Source organism: Balaenoptera borealis, assembly GCF_965194805.1.
Source record: "Balaenoptera borealis genome assembly, chromosome: 16".
NCBI lineage: Eukaryota > Metazoa > Chordata > Mammalia > Artiodactyla > Balaenopteridae > Balaenoptera > Balaenoptera borealis.
Genome location: NC_138872.1, coordinates 9919726 through 9943239, shown reverse-complemented (window position 1 = coordinate 9943239; position 23514 = coordinate 9919726). Strand labels below are relative to the sequence as shown.

Genomic DNA, 23514 nt, shown 5'->3' with positions numbered 1-23514 from the left:
GCGCCAGTTATGCCAATGTCTTAGCTTGCTGTAGTAGATTAAAGTCCCCAGACCTCCCCACCTCCTATCGCTCCCTGTAGCCATGGCCTCTGCCAGGTATGTAATTATGCGTGCTCTCCCGACAGGGGCAGGATGACTTGCCATGACCCCTAATAAAATAGGCTCTATCTCGTCATTGGACTTGGCTGATGGTATGTTAACTAGACTTGATGCAAGTAATGGCTTGAATGGGCTTGTGAATCGGGGTTTGCTCGCTTGTACCTCTGTCATCCATCGCCAGGAGAAGGTCAATCCTGTCCTAGCCCGCTGATCCCAGGAGGAGGACGACAGACGTGGAGCATAGCTGGATTGTTTCAGCCAAGGCCAGTGGACAGCCAGCCCACAGCCAGCAGATTCTGAGATTTGTAAGTGAGCCCAGCAAAGACCAGCAGAGTTGCCCAGATGACACCCAGCTGATTCCCAAACATGAACAGAGAAGGCATGTTGTTGTATCCACTGAGGTTCTGTGGGGGTTTTTGTTACACTGCATTATTGTGACAACAGATAACTGATATACATATTGGCATCGAGAAACAGAGCGCTGCCGTAACAGAAAACTGAAATACGTAGCTTTGGGTTTGGGGGGCAGGTAAAGGCTGGAAAAGTGGCAGTGCACACATTTCATGGCAAGCATTTGGGAAAACTGTCGCCTGTCGTAACTTAGAAGATAGAAAATGTACCCACTGAATTCTGGACTTGAGGAAAGAGATTCATTAGTTCTAGGCCGAACAGTGAAAATGTCTTACAAGCTGCATATGATAAGGTCCCACAAGAAAGAGACACATTCAAAAAAGAACTGGCCATTTTCAAAATGGAATTTAGCGAGAATACAGAAAATCAAAGATGTGCTGGGTTAGATGAAGTTTCCCATCTTCAACCAGCAAAAGATTTTCAAAGTAAGACAAAAGCCTGGGGACAAAGATCATATCCAGAGAACTGATCGCAGAGGGAAGAACGAATGAGAAATGAAGGGTGTAAGCATAAGGTTCTTTGTTAAAATCTCCAAAAGAATAAAGTTGGTGCCAAGGAAGTCCTCTCAGCTGGACAAGGATTCCTAAAAGTCTCACCGGCTTCAACCTACAGAACATTATTTGCCAAAAGTGCCTATAATTGAGTTTAGAGGAAAGGCAAGTCTCCAAAAGAATTATGGGTGTGGCTTTTGGCACACAGATACACAGGAAACTCACAACGTTTTTAAGATAGCTCTATCAGCAAAGCTGTCAGTCGAGACTAAAATAAAATCTAAAAAGATCCCAACTTTCGGTAGGCAGGAAGCAGGCTGAGAAAGCTTCTCAAAGGCACATTTTCCACTCCTTTTCAGAAGTGGTTAAGGGAGGTGATGAAAGGATGCTCCAGTGAGCAGAGTCAAAAGCCAGGCAGCCGAGTCAATGCCTAATCAAGAAACATTCCCTGTTCCCAGAGTGGGGGCACCTAGAAACATCTGCCCAGAGGGATTTCAGAAATCTGTGCACCAGTGACTGCCAAGCGCCTCCTGTTCGTCCCCTTTGGAACAGCAGGAATATTATAAGTATCCTGGCTGCGTTTCACCGCCGCATGTTGGGAGCGTGGGGACAGACAGCTTGTCTTTTTATTGCAGAAGGCTCTAGGTCAAGAGAAGCCATATCTATACCTGATGGACACTGCAAGTTCCTGGTCTTTAAGCCTGATCCTATGACTGGCTAGGCTTGTGTGGGTCTTGGGAGGCCATGAATGCATCTGCATGTCTGAGAGATGTGAATGATGGTGGGGTGAACTGGTGAATGATGGCTGGTGCAAAAATGGCCTTTGCCATGTAACCCTGGGATGACCTTCCACTGTGGGTGAGCTCAGCCCCACCCCTTGACACCAGGCCCAACCATTTAACTTACTTTAGCCAATGGGATGCAAGCAGAGGCTCAAAATGAGCTTACACATTGGGGCATACTTGTTTTGTCTTCCATGCAGAGGTCTGCCCTTGTCATGAGAAGGACAAACCTGGAGTAGCCCAGAGGGAGGCTATGAGACATGTGGGCAGAGCCAGACTGCCCCAGCCAAGGCAAGGAGACAGCCAGCAGATCCCCAGCCAAGGTCAGCGGACACCCAGCCTTTCCCACACATGTGATTAAGCCCGGCCAAGATCAATGGAATGTCTAGCCAACTCCCTGCTGACCTGAAGTATGTGAGCAATAAATGCTTTTATAATATGCTGCTGAGATTTTGTGGTGGTTACACAGTACCATTGTATCAAAAGCTAAGAGACACACTTGCTAAAAGGAAAACATACATCATTTGTTAAGTTACCTACTCAGCTGAGTTTTTTCATCAAGCTGTCCCATGCTGAACTGATAAGAGTAGTCTTTAAAAGATGACTGAAATGCCTAACCATACGTTATGCAGACATTGATTAAAAATGCATTGCTTATATCTGTATTTCATTTAGCGCACCTCCTCAATTAAGTACTAGTGAATAGGGTCTAAAGCTACATAAAGATATGTATAAAGTTACAACCTTGATGTTTTTCCCTATTTTACAGAGAAAGCGACCTCTGAGCAGATGAATTGCAAACCATGGAATGAACTAACGTGCCCAGGTCCTTTACTTAGGTTGTGACTCAGTGCTTGAAGGCGCTGGTGATTTAAGCAACAGGAAGTTGGGGGCGCAGCGTAAGGACCACGTGAAGGACTTACCTGTGTGGGACCGGAGGTGCACGGTGAGCTGGCTGGAGTTGCGGCTGGCGTACGGGCAGATCTGGCATTTGAAGGGCCGCTCGTCGGAATGTATCCGCAGGTGCTTGTTGAGGCTGCTGCTGTCCGCCGCGGCGTAGTCACACGTCTTGCACTTGTAGGGCTTCACGCCCGTGTGGCACCGCATGTGGGTCTTCAGCTTATCCTTCCGGCTGAAGCACTTGCTGCAGACTTCACACTTGTGGGGTTTGTCTCCTTCAGACGTGCACAGACGGCATCAGGAAACAAGATGAAAAAGGAAAAAGGCTTATTTCCCACTGCCTTATGAAAAGCGTAAGACACAGTCACCCAAGAATATTTAGAACCCCCCCACCCCCGGCAAAACTACACGGATGATGGGCAAAGAGCTAACGTCTTGGGAGAGGAGGAATTGCTTCTTCTATGTTGTTTATTAGTATTTTCTAATTTTTCCTACATTGAAGATGAATTCTTTATCAATTTAAAATAGAAGGCAACTCAAAATTTTAAAGTACAGCTGAGTAAAATAAGAAACACTGTCTCATACCCATTAGTTCTTTTTTCTTTTTCATAACAGACACACCCTAAAACTCAGAATCTCTAAGTTTTAGTAGAGCTCACGGCTGACCAGCCAAAGAATACATTTCTCAGCCTCACTTGCAGCCAGGGGTGATTCTGCGATGAAGTCCTCATTAATCAAATGGCAGAGAAGGTAAATGTGTCCCTTTCGTAAAAGGAAATGGCTTGCCTTTTACTTTTTCTCTTTCCACCTGTCTTGCCAGCTGTTACCAAGACATGAGGGTGAACAGGCAGGTGAGGACAGCATACCTGCAGATGGTGGATACGTAACCTAACGTACTGTGATACATAGAGAGAACTTAAGTCCCTGGATGATGGGGACAGAGCTGCCTACCTGCCTAGACCACCTGCTAACCTCTGGACAGTTACATGAGACAGACATAAACCCCTACCTTGTGTGAGCTGGTGTTTGGGCTGTTTTGCTACAGCAGCTTAATCTGTACTCACTAACGCACGTTGTCAACTTGCCACGCGTGAACAACTGCTAATTTTTTGATGTATACTTTTCCAATTATCTTGTATGTGTGTGTGTACATTTTGGGGTATAAAAACCTTCTTGGCCAACGTCAATTTAAACACTTATTTTTTGAAAGGTACTGTGCCCCTGATTGATTTTACTTAATTCTCTCAACAACTGGGATTAGAACCCAGGACAGTCTTGCTTTCTTAGCCAAATGCAACACTGCCTCTCCACTGACTACTTTCTTGCACTTAAAATAATTTCAATCATTTTCACATCATTAAATTTCTACAACATGATTTTTAAGGCTGAAGTATTTCACTATATGGATGTACTATAAATTATTGAACCAATTTCCTACTTGGCCATCGAAAAGAATGAAGTAGATACATGCATAAGGACATAGAAAGACATCCAGCATTAAAGGAGAAACAGAAAGTTGCAGTGATAGTGTATGTATTATTAACTTAATAAGAGATGGAAAAAGTAAATTGTGTGTTTAAGCCTGGTATAGACATGCCAAAATTTAAGAATGAGACACACTGGACTATTAAGACTGGTGACTTTTGGGCATGTGTCAGATGAGAAGGATGTGGGCTGTGAGTCAGGATTTTCACTCTTTACTTTACATATCAAACATGTATTTTGGCCAAATCCTAAAGAGCTAAGTGCTAAAATCAATTGTCAGCCAAAGTTGATCACTATCCTCATAGAATAAACATCTGGGATTTAAGAATACATCTAGAAGTGTATTAAAGATTGTAATTTTATTATTAAAAATGTTCACAGTCAAATTAAAAAATCCAGGAACAATAATTTCTCATTACTGTCAGCTGCTAAACAGCTTCTGTGGGCGCCATCCCGTGTATGTGCAACACCGAGCAGATGCCGGATGTCGGTGGAGCTGGATGGTTTTCGGCCAGCTCTGCTGGTAAAGAGCCCCACTCTTGTTGCTCCTGGCCACGCCCTCTTCTCCGAAAGTAACTAAGGTAAGTACACCTTGTCCACTCTCTGACTTGAAGATGTTGACGGAGATGCTGCAGTTATGCAGAAACCATCCTACAAACCCAAGCTTGGCTAGCTGTGAGTAGAGGCTGCTTCCTGAAGATTTGCAGCGATGGACTCCAGGGTGTTGTCCTCACTTATATTTTTATAATGCTTCCCCAATTATCATGAATAATGACAGCACTTTACTCTTACAATGATGAATATGCCACGTGTGACTGATGGAACTTCAACACAGGGCACCCACCAGGAGAGATTCATTGCTTGTTACATTGAGAATGCTTACCAATACCTAAAACTTAATAACTTCAGATTCTGATACCTAGAAGAAATCCAAATGACATGACGCTGTGAGGCTGATTAGACATGATGGTGATCCCAGTGCAACACGGCAATCGTTGGCCGTGGCCAAGGAATATCAGAGATAACTGCTGGACATTTTATATCTTCCGGATATTTTATCTGAGGCTAAGTAGCAGAATTTGGGCAATTAGGGATGCCCACGCCAAATTTCAGTGTCCCTCCCTTATGCACATTGACACTCACTGAATTTATATATGACTGTATCATCTGAATTATGAGCATCTAATACTTTGTTAAAAATAGTCTAAAAGCAATTCCTTCTCTATGCAGAAGGTCTGGGAGACATAAAAATAATACATTAGAGAAAATTAAAATCACCAGAAATAATCACGGTTTTCTTTTTCCACGCAATCCTTTTCTCTCCTTTAAAAAAAGTATTTATTAAATTCCCCTTTCAAAATTGCAAAACTAACACACTCAGGTATCCAATGATGCAGTGTAAAGATACATAAATGAAAAGTTACTATTCTCCCCCTTCTTCGTCTGTTTACCAGTCATTACACACCACACACACACAAACACACACACACACACACACAACTTACTTACAGAATCATCTCCTCCAAATGAGAAGAATATGTGCATTTAAATTTTAATTAATTCTGGCAGATCAATTTCCAAAATGTCTGTCAGTTCACATTTCCACTTCTAAGTTTTCTCATATCTGTTCCCGCACTGGATTTTATTGCTCTAAACATTTTCTGCCAAAAGCATGTGTAGGAACAGCATCTCGTTTTTATTTCATTTGTGTTTGTATTCCCATGATGACCAGTGAGGTTCTGCATCATATCAGTCTGACTTGTCCGGATCCCCAGCTCCCAGCACAGAGAAGGGATGTGTGTGAAACACTTACCCGTGTGGATTTTTAAATGACGCTCCATGTCCTTCATGCCATAGGCAGTCTTGAATTGGCAACCTTAAGAAGGCAAGGAAAGATCAATGACAGAGGGAAACACAGTCACTTTAGAATGGAGAAGCCTGGCAGAAACTTCCTTAACCAAGTGATGAAAGTTAATCCCACAATAACGGGACCAACAGGTATCAGTGTGCTCCTGGTACCAGGTACCAAGTACATAATATCTCGTCTGTGCTTCCTGCTCAAATTGCTTCACCTAAATCTGATCATGAAGAAACATCAGACAAACCCAAAGTGACGAACGTTTTATTCAATATGAAATAACTGGCCTGTACTTTGCAAAACTGTCAAGGTCATGAAAGACAAAAGCTTAGGATTAAAGGAAACTAAAGACACATGAAAACTAAATGCAGTGTGTGATTATGAACTGGATCCTGGACCAGTTTTTCTTTTGATACAGAGGACATTAGTGAGACAATTGGTAAAATCTTAATAAGGTCAGCAGTTTGATAATAGTATGTATAAATGTTAATTTCCTGATATTGATGATTGTACTGTGGTTATATAAAAGAATATTCTTGTTTCTAGGAAATATACATTGAGGTACTTAGGGGTAAAGGGACATCATGTCTGCAACTTTGGGGGAAATATATGTATATATAGAAAGAACAACAAAGCAAACGTAATATGTTAATATTTGGGAAATCCAGATGAAAGGTACACAGAAATTTTTTGTGCTATTTTTTCAACTTTTCCTTAAGTCTGAAATTTTCCTTGCCTTCCCTAAAGGATTTTTTTTTTTTTTTTTAAAGTAAGGAAGGAATAATTTTTCTGGATGTCTTCCTAAGTTATAGCACAGAAAGAAAAATTCACAGTAATCGGAAATTTTCACTAGTCCCATTCAAAGAAAGGCCCATGGCTATAAAAGTCTTAGAGTCCAGTGCATGGTGCCCAGAGACAGTGAGAGACAGGTCGTATGTGATGATGCAAATGCTGTGGGTTGATTTTTTTAAGCCAAGCAGTTTGGAGCACATCTACGTCCAGTTGTCAGGAATACACGAGTTCGAGTCCTGGACCTGTTAAATGTCACATTCTCTACAAAAGTAGGACATGATGCCACCTTTACCTGGATAGCAACAGTTAAGCCTCTTCTGAGCAGTTGGGGCCGTGGGCTTTTTGGCTCGTGACTTGGCAGGGAGAGAGATGACAGTGGCTGTCTGGTTTTCATTGCTTTCCGTGGGTAGATACGTTTGATAGCCATGTTCAAAAACAAATTCTGGAGCTGAAACTAAAAGATATGATGATTATTAATTTTCATAATATGAATACCCAATAGATATTCCCTTTGCCCACCTTCCTTTGTAGAGAATGAACATGTTAAGATTGCTTTCCCAGTCTCCCGTGCTGCTTAGGAGTGATCATGTGGCCCCATTCTAGCCCATGAGACACTAGAGAACATCTGCTGCAGGGCTTTTGGAAAAGATTTTCTCCCTGATTTGAAAAAAAGGTGGGGGCAGAAAGAGAGGTAGTTGAGGAAAGCTCATTCTTGCTGCCCTGGTTGCCCCACTTTCTGTCTTTGGACATGCTGGAGTGAGGACGTGATGTCTGGATCTGTGGCAGCCATTCTGTAACCATAAAGGGAGAGCAAGAAAACCAGATGTTGAGCCAGAGCCCTGAAAACCATTCAAATCTAGACTTACTAAATAAAAAAGAAATGTCCCTACCATTTACCAGGTAGGTTTTCTGTTAACTTCAGCCAAAAGCATTAGTTACTTTCATAAGCTTTATCACAAAATCCTAACAAACAACTGGAAAGGAACTGATTGAAGGAATTCTGGGCAAAATTACAAATACTCTCTAAACATAAATACTTTTTAACACAAGTACTCCTAAAACAAACAAACAAACAAGCCTTGTATTCTTACTGAAATTTTGAGGAAAAAAGAATAAAAAGGAGACCAAACATCTTTATCATCTTTGTCTTTAACCTTGTCATTATAACAGGTAAAATAGGCAGTCTCAAATTTCTTTTTTCTTTTTTTCAATTATAATTTTTTTGACTACTTTGTTAATTAAATTTATGGTTTGGGAATATGTATTTTCTTTCTTCCTTTATTACATGTAATTGTCACATGGAGATTTGGCTTCAAATAGGAGTAAATACAGCCATGGGGGCTTGTTCATTAGATGAACTTGTCAGGCTGAGAGGCCCTAATGATGGCTTTGAGAGCCAATGTCATATTCTGTTTCCAAACTTCAGTCACTGAGGCACCACCTTTGACATTTCTACCATTGTACTTACAGAGTACACTTCTTTAAATCAACATGGGCCTGACATTACTCCCTATTTTGGCTTTGCCTGAAGCAGTAATACTCCCTCCACAGGTCTGAGGTGTTAGTTACAGTTTCTCTTAAAACAAACATCATCTTTCTTTGAATCTAAGATGTTATAGACTGTAAGATGCAGCATTATTTTATACACAATAAATTTTTAAAAGTTGCCTATTCAACACATTATAAGGCAATGTTTTCATATTCCTTAGGTATTTATATATGTATAGATATTCCTTAGACATTTTATAGTATTTATTGAATGAATTCTTTTAGATTTCTTTGGATACTTGATAGGAAACTCAGGTTCCTGACCTGTACTCCTCGGGCACCTTTGGCAACGACAACTTCATTCCAATGCGTGTCAAAGAATAGCTGGATTCTATCAGCATTTGGTATTTGAGCAAAATCATGGTTTCCATTTTCCTCAATTGAAATATGTCGGGGGAAGTTAAGTGGCTTTTGTTTAAAGCTGGCCGAAAGAGTCTGACAAACTGACGTTCCATCTTCATACCAAGTCTCTTTGATGCATTAACCAACCACACCTGCCTCTTGTTGAGATGCTTCATCTACTCTGCCGGATTAGCTGTTGCTCCTGCTTTCTCTGCTCTGCTTGGTTCTCAAAGCGTGGTCCCCAGCCAGCAGCACTGGACTTACCTAGGAACTTGCTCCAAAGGCAGTTCTCGGGCCCCGCCCCTGCCTACTGAATCAGAAACTCTCAGGTGGACCCAGCAATCTGTTCTAACAAGCGGCCCACATGATTCTGATACATGCTCAAGTTTGAGAACCAATGGTGTAAGGGATCCTTCTCCACGCATCTCAGCAGCAAACCTTAACCCAGCTTTGTCTCATTGAGGGACTCCATCTTTCTTGGTTGTTGCTTTGCAAAAACTACAGTTGTTCCTCCAACAACAAATAGTTGCTTCATTAATATCAAATTGACCCCCTGCTACTGTTTCCAGATATTTCTGGGCACAGTTACTTTTCATCTTCTATCTGAATCATCCCGCAATATCTCAGAAGACATTTCAAACAGCAATTAAGCCCAACAAATGTAGCTCCAAAAAATGCACACAACTCTGCCAAAGGGACAAAAAAAGTGATCAATGACAATGCAATCAAGGTTGTTTACAAGCGTGCAAAGACAATTTTTTGGTGACTGCCTCCTGGCTGGCAGCGATCTCACTGATTCCAAGGTGCACCCCCATTTCAGATGTTACAATGTATCTTTGAACTGATAAAAGTCTAGGTTCAGCTACTTCCTAGGTGTGGGCCCTCAGGCCAGTCACGTGACTTCTTTGAGCCTCAGTTTCCTCGCCTGTAAGTGGAGATAATCACTGTGCCCACTTCGTAAGGTTATCGCAAAGTTTCATGAGAGCATCAGTAGCACAGGATATGGCCACAGCTGAGTCTTAGTAAATGTTAGTTACTACACTTCAGCAGAACTGGGCACCAAACTCTCAACGGGAATGATCAAGACTCAGGGAGACCAATTGCCTTCGTTTGCATGGGACTGAGGGTTCCCCGGGATACAGGACCTTCAGTGCTAAAACTAGGATGGCTGTTCACGCTACCATGACTTCCCAACTTTCTGCTCTACCACTTTTTGAACAAAAAAAGGCTGGAAGACGCTGGGGTGAGGAGGGGTTGTGACAGTGGCCAGACCCTCCCTTCGGCTCAGCTCAGCTGTGAAGTCCGTAACCCTCCTGGGAGGTAAGTGCTGGGTCCTGAATGATCCTGAGCCTGGGATTCTCGCCCTCCAGGGAGACTGATGGGGCTTTGTCCCCTAACTGTCCACCTGCCCCTCCACCGTAAGCCTTAGCATCCCTTTCGTGGTGAGTCACAGCAAAGGGGAAACACGAGAGTATTCTGGATAGTAACCCCTTCTCAGTTACATGGTTTGCAAATATTTTCTCCCATCCAGTAGGTTGCCTTTACATCCTGCTGGTTGTTTCCTTAGATGCACAAAAGTCCGATGCAGTCCCAGGTGTCCATTTTTGCCTTTGTTGCCTGTGCTTTTGGTGTCTTGGGGGAGGCGGCAGGAAGCAAAGGGAGTCAGGCACCCAAATGCAGGGATCATTTGGGGGGGGGTCCCTTGTCTGTCTTCAGATTTGGCATAAACAGTGGCAGTGGCCTTGGGAAATCTGAGTGTCCGGCAGAAGTGAAGGCAGCAGGGGCAACCCCAAGCACCCAGATCTGCTGAGGGGGGAACTGCTTCCAGCGGAGGCGTGACCTATCCCCAGGGGAGAATGTTCTCAACGGCTCTTATAATCAAGTCCAGTGCTTAGTGAGATCAGCGCCCCCCCAAGCCCTCCCCCAACAACCCCCAGCAGCTCACAGCCTCACGCCTGCCTTTGGTTTTGTTTTTGCCGCCGGGGCTCTCCCTGGCTTGCCCGTGTGCCCAGGTGCGCATCTGAAACGCACGGTTTGTTATATGCAGTCCCGGTCTGTAGCAGGAGCACCTTGGGTGTTCAGTTATTCATTTATGTTGTTGCTTAAAAAGTAAGAACGTCACATGGAACCAAAATCTCTCTCTGTGGTTAGGACCCACTGGTGTCTTAGACCCGCTGGGCTCACATGGGCCAACTGTAGCTCCTCCCACAAAACTGTTCTTCAAATAGCTGAAGATTTCACGTCTCCCAAGCCACTTTGCTTCTCCCTTCTCTTCTTCGACTTAAAAACTCCATTTTTAAAATCCTTTTCTATTTTTTAAAATTAAAAATGTATTATTTTTTCAAAACAAAAGTAAACACCAACTGTAGAAAATCTAGGGAGGACAGAAAAGTGTATAGAAGAAAACCTGCCCAGTTCTGTCCCCATACAGCAGTATACCCCCTTGCATGATATGCTCATTAAATACCGAATTTTTCCCCCAAAGTACTTATCTCTACTGTAATTAAATAGCTATTTGGGAAAGTATTTAATGACCATCCTCTCCTCCTTTGGTTGGATGAGCCAGGTGGGGACAACACCTGTTTCTCTCCATCACTGTTTCCCAGAACCTCACACAGACGCTGGCAGTGCAGGGGCTCAGAGAACACTGGTTGAATTAATGATGGACCAAATGGCTAACGTAGCCTTTGTAAACAGATTTTAAAAGTATAAAACTGGGGTCATGGCTTAAATTGTTTTGTATTCTTTTCTTTTTTATTAAACAATCAAGCAATTTTATTAAACAATTTTGCTACGTGAAAGCATTCTGCCACGTTATCATTCATCCAAAACACAATTTCTTATGGCTACATAATATGCCACCATGTTGGTTGTCACAGTTAAATTGACCATTCCCCCCTTTTGGACAATGAGTTGGTTTCTAGGTGTTTACCTTTATAAATAATACCTATCCAAAAATTTTAACTTATCTCTAGTTTCTCTGGATACCTTCCTGTAAGCTGAAGAACCGGGTCAAAATGCAATGGTCATTTTATTGCTTGGTGATTCATAATTATGAGATCCTTCCAGAAAATCTAAATCAATGTACATTCTCCCCTTCACCTTGGCTATCACACAGACTATCTGACAGGACAAAATGAGATCATTTTAGTTTAATTTGCGTTTCATTAATAATTGGTGAAGATGAATCTCTTTTTCACTATATTTTATTCATTCATATACTTTCTTTATGAACTGCCTATTCATGCTATTAGCTTTTTTTTTCTATTGAATTTTTATGTTTTTCTCATTGACTTGTAAATGATCTTTACAGATTTATTTATTTATTTATTTATTTATTTATTTATTTATTTATGGCTGCGTTGGGTTTTCATTGCTGCGCGCAGGCTTTCTCTAGTTGCGGCGAGCGGGGGCTACTCTTCGTTGCGGTGTGCGGGCTTCTCATTGTGGTGGCTTCTCTTGTTGCGGAGCACGGGCTCTAGGTATGCGGGCTTCAGTAGTTGTAGCTCGTGGGCTCAGTAGTTGCAGCACGTGGGCTCTGGAGGGCAGGCTCAGTAGTTGTGGTGTGCAGGCTCAGTAGTTGTGGCTCACGGACTCTAGAGCACAGGCTCAGTAGTTTTGGCACCCGGGCTTAGTTGCTCCGCGGCATGTGGGATCTTCCTGGACCAGGGATCAAACCCGTGTCTCCTGAATTGGCAGGCGGATTCTTATCCACTGCGTCACCAGGGAAGTCCCAATCTTTACAGATTAAGGATATTGCTTCATTGTCATATCGTCAAATCTATCGTTTGTTTGTTCCTGTTTCTTCCAATATAGGCCATGCTTAGGACTCACACTCAGGGGTCTTGATTCAAATGCAAACTCAGAATTCACCTCCTGGGAGAAAAATCCACCTCTCTCTGAAGGAAAAGTCTTCTCATGCTCTTCCAAAGGGTTTTCCCGAATGTGGTCCACACCTGCCCCAGCACATCAGCCCATCTGTCCCCCGTCCTGGAATTAGGAATTGGGGCGAAGATATGCGGCTTGGCGTGGACTTTCATTCTGAAAAAAGAAGCAACTATGTGCCTGACACTGCCACTGAAAGATTTCCATCCTTTCTTGCCTTTCTCCTGGTCCAGTGGTTCTCAAAATTGACCATGTACCAAAGATTCTGATGCCGAGATCTAGGTACAGTCTGGGTATATTTATAGCTGATTTTTAACAAGTTTTCCATGTAATTCTTCTGCATACCAGCTTTGAGAACTCCTGCTCTAGACTATTCTAACAGGGTAGTGGCAGGAGTGTGGCTGTCCAGAGGGGCCTTGGGATTGGATTCCACTGCTAAGCCCCTCCTCCTTGTCCCTTGCTGGCCTGGCTTCTTCCAAGACAGTGGAACGGGGCATCTTAGCCAATGGGATCTAGAATTTCTGGAGAAGCATTTCCTCTCCGGTAAAGCGAAGCCGCCCCTTTCCCCATCCATGGGCAGGGCTGAGTGAAGACTTGAGGCTGAAAGCAGCAGCAGCGGCCACCTTGTGGCCATGAGGAGGACTACTGCCGAGGACAGCAAGAAGATGCAAAGACCCCGGGTCTGCCCTGCCGTTCTTGTCCTGAGATAAGGAATGTTTTACAATCCAGCCCTCTTGTAGTTTAGTGCTGTTAAGAGCAACTGAAAGCATCTGAACTGACCCAAGCCCTCACTGGCTGGTCCAGATTCCCAGGACCCTGCTCAGACCCACCCAGATGGTATACTTAAGGGAGGGGGCTGGGTGTCTGCATTTTTCACCAAAACTCCATGTGGTTCTTTGGAGAAACACTGCAGTGAGGACTTTACTAAGGGGTGAGGTGGTGCAGTCAAGTGCATAGATTCCTCGGCCAGGTAGCCTGGCTTTCAGGCCCCGTTCTGCCCCTTTCTGGCTCTGTCACCTTGGTCAAGTTATTTAATTCCTCTGTGCTTTAGATCATTATGGGTAAAATGGGGATAATAATTCTTAGTACCTAATTTATGTTGTGAAAATTTAATTTTTAAAATGAAATGTTAAATTTAAATTCGTAACAATTTAAGTCGTGAAAAACTACTTCATATAGAGTACTTAAAAAGTACATGGCACATAATGAGCAGTACATGAGAATTAGCTATCATTATTATTGCCGGATTCTCCCCGCAAATCATTACATCGTTTGTCTTACTAAATTACTCACACGCTCGGCAACCTTCAGTGGCTCCCCAGCTCCTTCACGCTAAAGGCCAGATCAAAGCAGGGCTTCTGCCCCATACGCCCTGTGTCATCTCCTGCCACTGTTAGCACATCTCGCCTTCAGAAGCAAGATCAGCTTCTCCACCTCCACACCACCAGGAGGAAATGCTCCCCGCCCTCCGCCCCCCATCTTCCTCCCCAAGGCAGGTGAGATTTTCGAGGCCTATTATACATTTGATCTCACTCATCATTTCTTCCCTTGGCTTTCCCCGTTGGGACCAATCTACTGCATGAACTCTCTACACAAGGCTGTACTTGTCACAGATGGCTGGGTTTGTATGTCTTACAGCTAAATTCTCCTCCCCTCCCTGATGAGCTTGGAATTCTCCAAGGGAAGCACCTCCATTATCTCGGCTCCAGCATCTGGCACACACGACAGTCCCAGAGCTGCCCTCACTGGGCCCTGATGATGGGGCAGACGCCACGCCATGAACTACATGCACATTAATGAAGTTAATCCTTACAGCTGCCCTTTCCTGCATTCACTTGGTAACTCTTTTATTGAGTGCCTAGGATATGCCAGGCCTGGTGCTGGGTGGCAGGAAAACAAGACTGATTAGTTCCTGCTCCAGGGAGATTTACAGTCTAGTAAACTAGATATTCAACTACTAGTTGGGGGCCCACAGGCCAAATTGAGCCTTCAGAATTTTTTTTTTCAGGCTTTCAAAATCAACTAGGTGGGCTGGGTCTTCCCTAGGTCAATGACCTCTGGCCAAAGACCACCAGAGACACACCTGTAGTTGGATAGGCTGATTAGTCATTATAATGAAGGAAATCTCATACCACGGGAGCCGTGGAGGGTCTCAGTAAGAGGGTGCTAGAAAGGACTTAAAAGAGTATTAGAGGTTTGGGGCTCATGTTAGATGATTTTGGGGGGACAGTTCAAGGAAGCCTGCATTGGAGGCTGTCAGGAAGTGGGGACAAGTCTACGATTTGATATCTCAGCAACTATTACCGAGAAGCAGAGAAGGCTAAAGCTGTAATAGGTAAAGCAGCAGTGTCACTCAGATCGGTGGGGGAGGAGGGGATGTCTGGTATTCTGTGGCTCAGGTATGATGACAGAGGGGTTTTGTTTTCATCCTGTCCCACCACAGAGTGGCCCCGTCTCACGCAGACGTTCTGTGAACCTGTTTGCGTTCAACAGGAGAACAGCACGGCCCACCAGCGAGTCAGCCCAGCTCCCAGCAACACCAAGGCCCAGCTGACGCTGCTTCCTGGCTCTCAGGGGCTGCTTTCCTCCTCCTCTCCTTATTGTCCAAAGCCCCGCCCACCCTCCATCACAGTGGATCTGCGGTTGCATTTGCTGCCACTGCCTGATCCCCAGGGGCATCTGAATTCACTTCTCTGGCTAAAGACTGCTTGTTACGAAATAACAAATCAATTGCAACTGTGATACATGCTAGGTGAGGAAGCAGTGAAGAACCTAACCTTAGGGGGGGAGGGAGAAATCATAGCTAGCTTCTAGGTGGAGGTGACTTTTAACCTGGGACCTAAGAAAGTGGGAATTAAGAGAAGAGGTGGGAAAGATCATTCTAGGTCCAGTGATAATTCAACTCATATTGGCTGGGGGCCTGCCATGAGCCAGGCCCTGTGCAAAATTTTCCGTGTGCTGTTTCATTTAATTTTCACAGCCCCTGATTCGGTAAGTAATGAGAGCTAAACCCTGACCGCTCTAAGTATCTTCCATGGAGGTGCCCACGGCAGCCTGGCTGGGACCCTCTGAGGTGAGAACCATCATTACTTCCATTTTACAGCTGGGGAAACGAAGACACTGAAACCCTAAGTCACCTGCCCAAGGTTGACTTGGTTAGCAAGTGATGTAGCTGGGATTTGAACCCAGGCAGTCTGGCTCAGGACCTTAGACTCTTCACTACCAAATTCTGTGGCCTTTCTATTTATTCTTGTCCCCACTTCAAAAATGAGACACCAAGAGCTATTATAATTTGCATCGGTCACACAGCTCTTAAGGCCCTGTGCCGCCAAGACTCAAACTTGGGGACTTGACTCCAAAGCCCCATGATTTTAAGCCGTGAACTTAGAAAATGCATGTTGGATGCTAATTTTTTTTTTTTTTTTTGCCAGCATCAATATCTAATTTTACTGCTTTTATAGAAAAGTTCTTAAATTAACTGCCAAACAGTAGGCAGCTTTCAAAGCTAGCAGACAGAGAATAAATTTTACTTTACATCCAACTATTATTGGGCTGAGATGAGACATATGAGCTGAGTGAGGAAGGGTTTGGTTTAATCAAGGACTGAAGAGGGACAAACTGCCCTGGACAATATCTGGGTGTGGGTATCTGGAGGAATCTGCCAGGGTGAGGGGTCAGACTGTGGCTTCGGGCAGTGAGCGACTCTCCAACTGGGTCGAGGCCCAGAATCCCCCAGGAGCTTGTTAAAAATGCAGATGCCTAAGCCTCAGCGATTTGGGTTCAGAGGTGCAGCCCAGGCACCAGTATCTTTAACAAGCTCCCCGGGGATCCTGGTCCACAGGTAGGTCTGGAAACTGCGGCTAGTGCAACATTGAAGCCCAAACCCGGGGGAAGTTGGGCCCAGAAAACCAAACTAAATAGTGTTAAAGAAAGGGAAAAAAAGCAAGATTCTGCTTGTTTTGTGGCAGAAATGCAGGCGCAATCAGGGAGAGCAGCTGGATCAGGCAGAGACTCGGCATCCTGCAAATCCTGGTCAGGCAGAGACTCGGCATCCTGCAAACCTCACCCCACGCATTCATCTCTGCATTAATAAAAGCGGTCGTTTATTGAGATGACTGTCCCAGGTCCTTTATGTGGATTATTGCAGAGTCCTCACAATAACCCAGTGATATTAGGTATTAGGAGCCTAATTCTACTACCTAATAGTATTAAGTACCATTATAACCCATTTCTACAGGTGAGGAATATTAAGCAGAGTAAACGACTTGTCCACAGGCCAGGACGGCAGACTGGGATAAATGTCCAGCAGTCCGTCTCTGGAGCTTGGAGCTCCTGTCAGCTCTGTGCAGTAGGTACCACCATGAGCTGGGCACAAAGAGGGCTCCAGGCCTGGCCTGAGCGTAGAGGGCAGTTGGCAAAACTGAGGCATGGCCAGAGAGAATGACGGCAGGGTAGTGGAAATGCTAAGAGGAGGGTGAACATCTCTGAGCAAAGAACTAGGACAAAAGAAGGGGCAGTTATTTGGTGTGGGGTCAGCTTCACTGATGGATGTGAGATTTGGGTAACTGTGCATTCACTCCACAAAGAATAAGTGCCTAGAATAAGGTGCCGGGGAACCACAGTGAACACGAGGGGTGCAGCTCCTGACTTCATGGTGCTTAAGGTTCAGCGAAGGGACAGACCTTGAAGTTTGTTCTGCAAATAATCATTTAAGTACTGGGACTTGACCTGGCCTGGGAGAACCGTGCACGTGCATGTGTGTTGTCAAAGAGGGGCTCTTTGACGAAATGCCTTTAAGCCCAGCTCTGACACACGCATAAGAATTGAGTCAGTTCCAGGCAGAGGGAACAACACCTACAAAGGCTCCCAGGCTTGAGGAAATGTGGCACATTTGGAAAACAGAAAGGACATCATCAAGGCTATTGCAATTCAGAGGGGAGGGGAATGTCCTGAGATGAAGCCAGATCCTCTGTGTGCAGTCTGTCACGAACCTTAAAGTTCTGAGGTTGAGTTGGTGTCAGCCAGGCAGGAAAGGTATTTTAGGCAGAGGGAACAGCATAAGCGAAGGCTCGGAACCCAGAAAGATGCAATGGCCACAAATAAAGTGTAGGCCTTGAGGTCTCCTCACGCTGGGGCCTTGTGTCCCAGGCTTCACACCCAGTGTGTGGGGTTACTGGGTGTTTGTGTTTGAGGACAGGGAACCCAACACGAAGTCTTCAGGGAGAAGACCACGAGGGTAAGGGCCAAAGCACTTAAGTCCCAGGACCGTCTTGAACCTGTGGTGGGACCTTGGCCATGTCTCATCCCCACTTGCAGCATTACTTTGTCCAGCTGTAAAAGGAGAAGGTTGTACCAGGCTCATGTCTAAGGTGGTTTTCAGTTTTAACATTTTCTTGGTGACTTCCTTTAAAATAAGAATTAAAATAAATTCGGGAGAAAGTGGGAAGACCTCAAGGTAATCTTATTAAAGTTTGTGAGGTGATCAATTATATTTCAGTGCTTAAGGAATTCAGCAGAAACATTATTTTGGAGGCATTAAGGAAACAACCACAAAACTTTGCTTGTTGCTGAAAAATTCAGACACCACACCAATGTACAACTGATAGGGCGAAAGTTGGTACCCCCACTTCAGATGTTCTCCACACCTCAGCTCCAGATTAACTGCTTGCAAGACACTGAGAACAAGCTAGAAGCTGTTGGTGTGCTCAGTCAGGCTCACAGATGTATTCTGTTTGGCCAACAAAGTTTTAAAATTTCGGAAATTTTACATTTTTCAGTTTCTCAGAAAAACCCAAATATCTGACTGGATCCAAAGAGCAGCTTTCTCTACTTTACCACAGTCCTCACCATTCCCTAATGCCTTATGCACAGCTTACTTCTCTCATTAACATTACTAGGTATAAGTAGGTATAAGTATAGGCGCGCGCGTGTGTGTGTGTTTAAGTGTTTGGGTCTCTGTGTGTGTATAATTTTTACTCTAGAACTTTTGCAGTTTCATGCTGCACATTTAAATTTTAGATCCATTTGCAATTTATTTTGGACACAACCAAGAACTAGGATGAACTTTTCTGTTTTCCTGGTTGGTAGCACAAGGGAGGGGAGGCATCAACGCCTGTTTATAGATTTAAAAACTAAAAAAAAAACATTTAAACCTTTTTTTTTTTTGTCCCTTTAGACAAATAATGCAAATTCAGGAATCACACACATATTCCCACCACCCCAAATTACCACCTTTTCCTTTTTACCATTTCCTGCGAGTATTTTTTTCGTAGTATATAGGTTTTTGTTTTAGAAACCTGGTTTTTGTCTGTTTGTTTTGTTTACCACATGACAACAATTTATAACTGCTACCACTTAATGTTTTAACCTAGCAGTTCCCAAACCTGGCTGGGCAGCTGGCTTCCCAGTGGAGCTTGTTAAAAATAATGAATTAGCAACCCTAGGGGCTTGGCCCTGAGTATCTATATTTTTAACAAGTTCTGTGGAGGCGTTTGGGACATAGCCAGGCCAACTCTAAGTGACTCCCCCATCCCCCAGCCATACCTGTGATCGTCTGGGTCTCCGAGGTGATGGTTCGTGTGGTGGTCTGAGTCTGGGTGGCAGGCACTGTCTCCTCTGATACAAACTGTACCGTGCTGGGCGCCGCCCCAGATGTGCCGGTCAGCTGGCAGCCGCTCTGCTTGTGAGCTACAAAGGCGTCCAGGTTGTTAAACTGCTGCTTGCAGATGCCGCAGATGTGGATGTCGGGAGTCAGCTCAACCAGCACTGTTGTGCCACCTGGAACTCCATGGGACATAGGGGAAGTCACAGATTAATTCCAAACAGCTTGAAATTACAACACAAACCAGATTCATGGTAAGAAAAAAGGGCATGGTGGCAGACAAAGCTAGTTGCTGGCCCAATATCTGTTCCACTCCCCTCTTCTTGCAAACAGAATCCCAGTTCTGCCCTAGCAGCAATGTACCCAGACCCAAGCGATGCTCCTGATCATTGCCTATGGGGCACTAGTGGTATTTTATGTGAGAAGGTTCTCCAATGTGCAGGGCTACCCTACAGGTCAAAGGACCAGCAGCCATCTCCTATCCCAACTAAAAGGTAGTTGTACTTCCCAGTCATTATGAAAACTAATGCCCCCACTATTCCAACCCCCTACCCCATTATGAGAACCACTAGTCTAAATAATCTTGGTCCACTACATACTTGGGAAACCCTCCAGCACAGTGCTGGAGGAGCTTCTGGGAAAAGTGTGGCTTTCGTGATAAAAAGGGATCTGACATGGTTAACACTGTCCACCTCTTCTTCTGGCCTTGAATGCAGATGTGATGCCAGGACCTTCTGCAGCCATACTGTAACCATGAGATAAATGCTAAGATCTCTACAAAAGCTTACTTCACTGATCCCCTGAATCAACCCTGGAATCAACCAATTCTAGACTTCTCATTAGGCCAGTATAGTTCAGTTTTGTTACTTGTAAGCAAAATTCATTCCTAACTGACAGAGGCGTTATTTCACAATAGTAATAATACAAAGAGTTAATACTGTATTAACATTTGCAAAGCACTTACCACAGTCCTGGCACTATATTAGAAAGTGCTATATAAATGTTTGTTAAATAAAGAAATACAATTAATAAGTCTCTAATATGACTACCTTAATTTTTATTTTTAAAAATTTCTTTGCCTTATTACAAGGAAACTCATGTTTATAACAAAATTTGGAAGAGAAGAAGCAAGGAGGGCAATCACTCACAATCTTTCCACCCATGCGTACCTTGAACATTACAAAATATTTTCTTCCATTCATTTTCAGTTAAACATTAAGATCCTAGTGCATTGTAAATTAATCTTTTTCCCACATGCTATCGCACAACCACTGTGCTGTGTCACTAAAATCTCTATAAAATAATTATTTAATGACAACACATTATTCCATGTTTTCCAAGCCTCATGATTTCTCAGTGTCTATAAGGTTTGTGTATTATTCCCAATTTTCCCCAGTCTAAACAGTACGAGAACTGCCTTTGTACACGTAAGGTTGGCATCCATGCATCACAATCCTTTTGGAAAATTTATAAAATATTTGCTTTACGTCCAATTTCCCCCTTCCAACCAAGACAAGACATCTCTGCGCAGAAATACAATTTGGTTGACTTGCTATGAAGAGATCCTCTGGGCTGAGCATGGTAATGTTTTTTGTTTTTGTTTTTGTTTTTGTTTTTTATTTTTGACTGTGTTGGGTCTTCGTTTCTGTGCGAGGGCTTTCTCCAGCTGTGGTGAGCGGGGGCCTCTCACGGTCGCGGCCTCTCCTGTTGCGGAGCACAGGCTCCAGACGCGCAGGCTCAGTAGTTGTGGCTCACGGGCTTAGTTGCTCCGCGGCATGTGGGATCTTCCCAGACCAGGGCTCGAACCCGTGTCCCCTGCACTGGCAGGCAGATTCTTAACCACTGCGCCACCAGGGAAGCCCCATGGTAATGTTTTATAAGCCATCTTGCAAACAACGAAAGGAATGGATGGAAGGAATGGACACTTTTCTTCTCCTCTGGAACACTGCCTTCCTGTAGCTACTAAGGTGCCCAAGCTGAGAGGAAGACAAGGAACCAAGAGATGTAGTGGTTGCATCGCTGAGGATTCCTTAATGATCAAATAGGACTGATACCCAGGAAGAAATGGGGAGAAGTTTCTGCTTCATACGATGGTTGATGGTTATGAGGATTAAATGAGATGGTGTTTGTAAAAGGCCAGCACAGGGATCCCCTCCCCCAGCATGTCACCTGGTGGGGTTATTACTGAGGTGCCCTATTTGAGTTTGAAAGTATCCCCTCTGAAAATCTGTATTAATTGAGACCCAGTAACAAACAATGGGCACAATTTGTGCGTATCACCAACAAAAAGAATTCCTTTATCTTTGCAAAGTTCTCCAAACCTGTCTCCGCATCAGAATAAGGGGGCAGGGCGGGGGGCGTTGTTTAAATATGGCCACGTGTGAGCCCCACTTCGGAGATACTGAGTCACAATGGTGGTGGGCTGAATGCGGGCTGAGGTTTAGGGAAATCTGCACTTTTCACAAGTTATGCATGGAATACACAGCCAAGTTTGGGAAACAATGTCTCCAAAATTGTAAACAGTAACAGCTAACAAGCTAAGCGCTTACTAGGTGCCAGGGGTTCTCAAACTTTATGTGCATCAGAATCGCCCAGGATAAGGCCGCCCTCCTCCCCTCAAGCCCACCCCTCCACCTGATGGGTGGGGCGCAGAGAGCTTTTTTTTTTCTTTCTTTTTTTTTCAATAAGCGCTCGAGCTCCCAGGTGGCTGGTTTGCTCTCAGTCCCTGGTCCACACTTTGGGAAACAATGCTCCGGGCGAAAACAGGGGCTTGAAAAAGGCTGTCCTCAACAAGAAAATTAAAATGAACCCCAAACTCAAAACGACCACGGCCCCGTTCCCCATTCAGATCTCCACCTTTAATGTGGAAAAGGCTTTGCAGTAAGCCGGCAGACCTCGTGAAAGTCCCCGAGCCTCAGACTTCCAGAATTTGGGGCCGCCGAGACAGAAGTTTCCCCATCAGCGTTGCCGCGGTTACCCCAAATCTACCTCCAAACTCCGCCGGGGGGCGGGGAATGCCCCAAGGGGGTGACGACTGTCTGAACGGCATGCCCTCCCCCACCATTCCCTTCCAAGTGATCTCCGGAGGCTGGAGAGCGGCCCCCCTCACGCCGGCTTGGGGGCCCCCCAGCCCTCTCCGGCGCCTCCCGCACGGCGCGCCCGCCGCGGTCCCCGAGACGCCGGTTCCGGGCCGTCACCCTGATTTCGGGGCCCCGGGCCTGCTAGCTGCGTCGCAGACGTGCTTGGGCCCGGGCCCCGGAGCGCGCACTGGGCCCCGGAGCGCGCGCTGCGCCCGGAAAAGCACTTACTTTGCACCGAGCCCGGGAAGCTGTCGCCCTCGCTGCTCGCGTTCATGGCCGCAGACTGGGAGGTTCCCGGCCGGCCGGGGTGCCAGGGTAGGGGGGCGCGGGTCTACATGGTGCAAGGACTTTTCCTTTTATTTTTCCACACCCCCCAGCATTCCTTCTCCCAACTCTGCGAGGCGGGGAGGACGGATGTAAAGCAAGCTCCACTTCCGCTGCCTAGAGGGCGCTGGCCGGGCTCGGCCGCCCCAACCTGCCTTTGCATCAGCGGCTCCCGGGGGAAGCAGCGGGCCAATCCCGATGCCCGGGCCGCGAGGCCCTGCACCCGCGTATTCCCCCGGGAGCCGGATGGCGCACACGCGTCTCCGCGGGTTGGGCGACCACGGGCGGAGAGGGATGCGCACCCCGGGCTGCGGCAGCCGGCGCCCCGCTCACACCCCTGCGGTCTGGGCCGGCGCGTTTGGCCTCCCCGGCTCTGGCGCCTTTGCACCTGCAGCCCTGGGCGTCTGGTCCCCACTGTGGCCGGGCAGCCGTGTCGCCCCCGGGTCGCCCGGGTGGTTTGCAGAGAGGACCGAGTCGGGCTGCAGTTGGGTGGGTGCGCGGGGCGCCGCGGGCTTGGGGTGAACCCCGGCTGAGCGTCAGCGCCCGGCAAATCAGCAGAGCGCTGGGCGGGTCCCCTGCCCAGCTAATGAAATAAAGAGGACCGTGATCACGTGCCTGAGTAACAACTGGGATCAATCGCTGTAAGCCCCCTGCTCCGGGGGTCTGCCAACTTTTTTGTGCATCACTGTCACCTGGAGAGCTTGTTAGGACGGAGACTGCTGGGCCCACCCCAGAGTTTCTGACTCAGTGCGCCTAGGGTGAGGCCCGAGGATGAGCATTTTTAAGTTTTAAGGTGAAGTTCCTGCTATTGGTGGACGCTGCTTTCCCTGATCTGACCGGTTGCCTGACTTCATCTCTTTACTACTCTCTCCTTCCCTCAGGCGCAGCCCCAAGCGCTCTCCAGCCTCAAGGCTTT

General features: G+C 45.6%; 1 protein-coding gene across 4 annotated transcripts in view; it reads right to left on the bottom strand.

The window, feature by feature from the left end:
• Window positions 1-23114, bottom strand: part of ZFP64 (ZFP64 zinc finger protein) — a 77567-nt gene extending 54453 nt beyond the window's left edge. Inside the window, exons 1-5 of one of the 4 annotated variants that reach the window (XM_082362713.1) lie at window positions 22503-23114; window positions 19137-19370; window positions 7111-7272; window positions 5982-6044; window positions 2707-2958 (exon numbers count right to left, since the gene is read on the bottom strand). In XM_082362713.1, the coding sequence (XP_082218839.1) occupies window positions 2707-2958; window positions 5982-6044; window positions 7111-7272; window positions 19137-19370; window positions 22503-22548 (757 nt within the window). In that variant the 5' untranslated portion in view covers window positions 22549-23114. Of the gene's footprint in view, window positions 1-2706; window positions 2959-5981; window positions 6045-7110; window positions 7273-19136; window positions 19377-22502 lie in introns of all 4 variants that reach the window. The other 3 variants (XM_082362712.1, XM_082362711.1, XM_082362710.1) reach the window with 3 other exon arrangements.
• Between the last annotated feature and the right edge of the window lie 400 nt (window positions 23115-23514).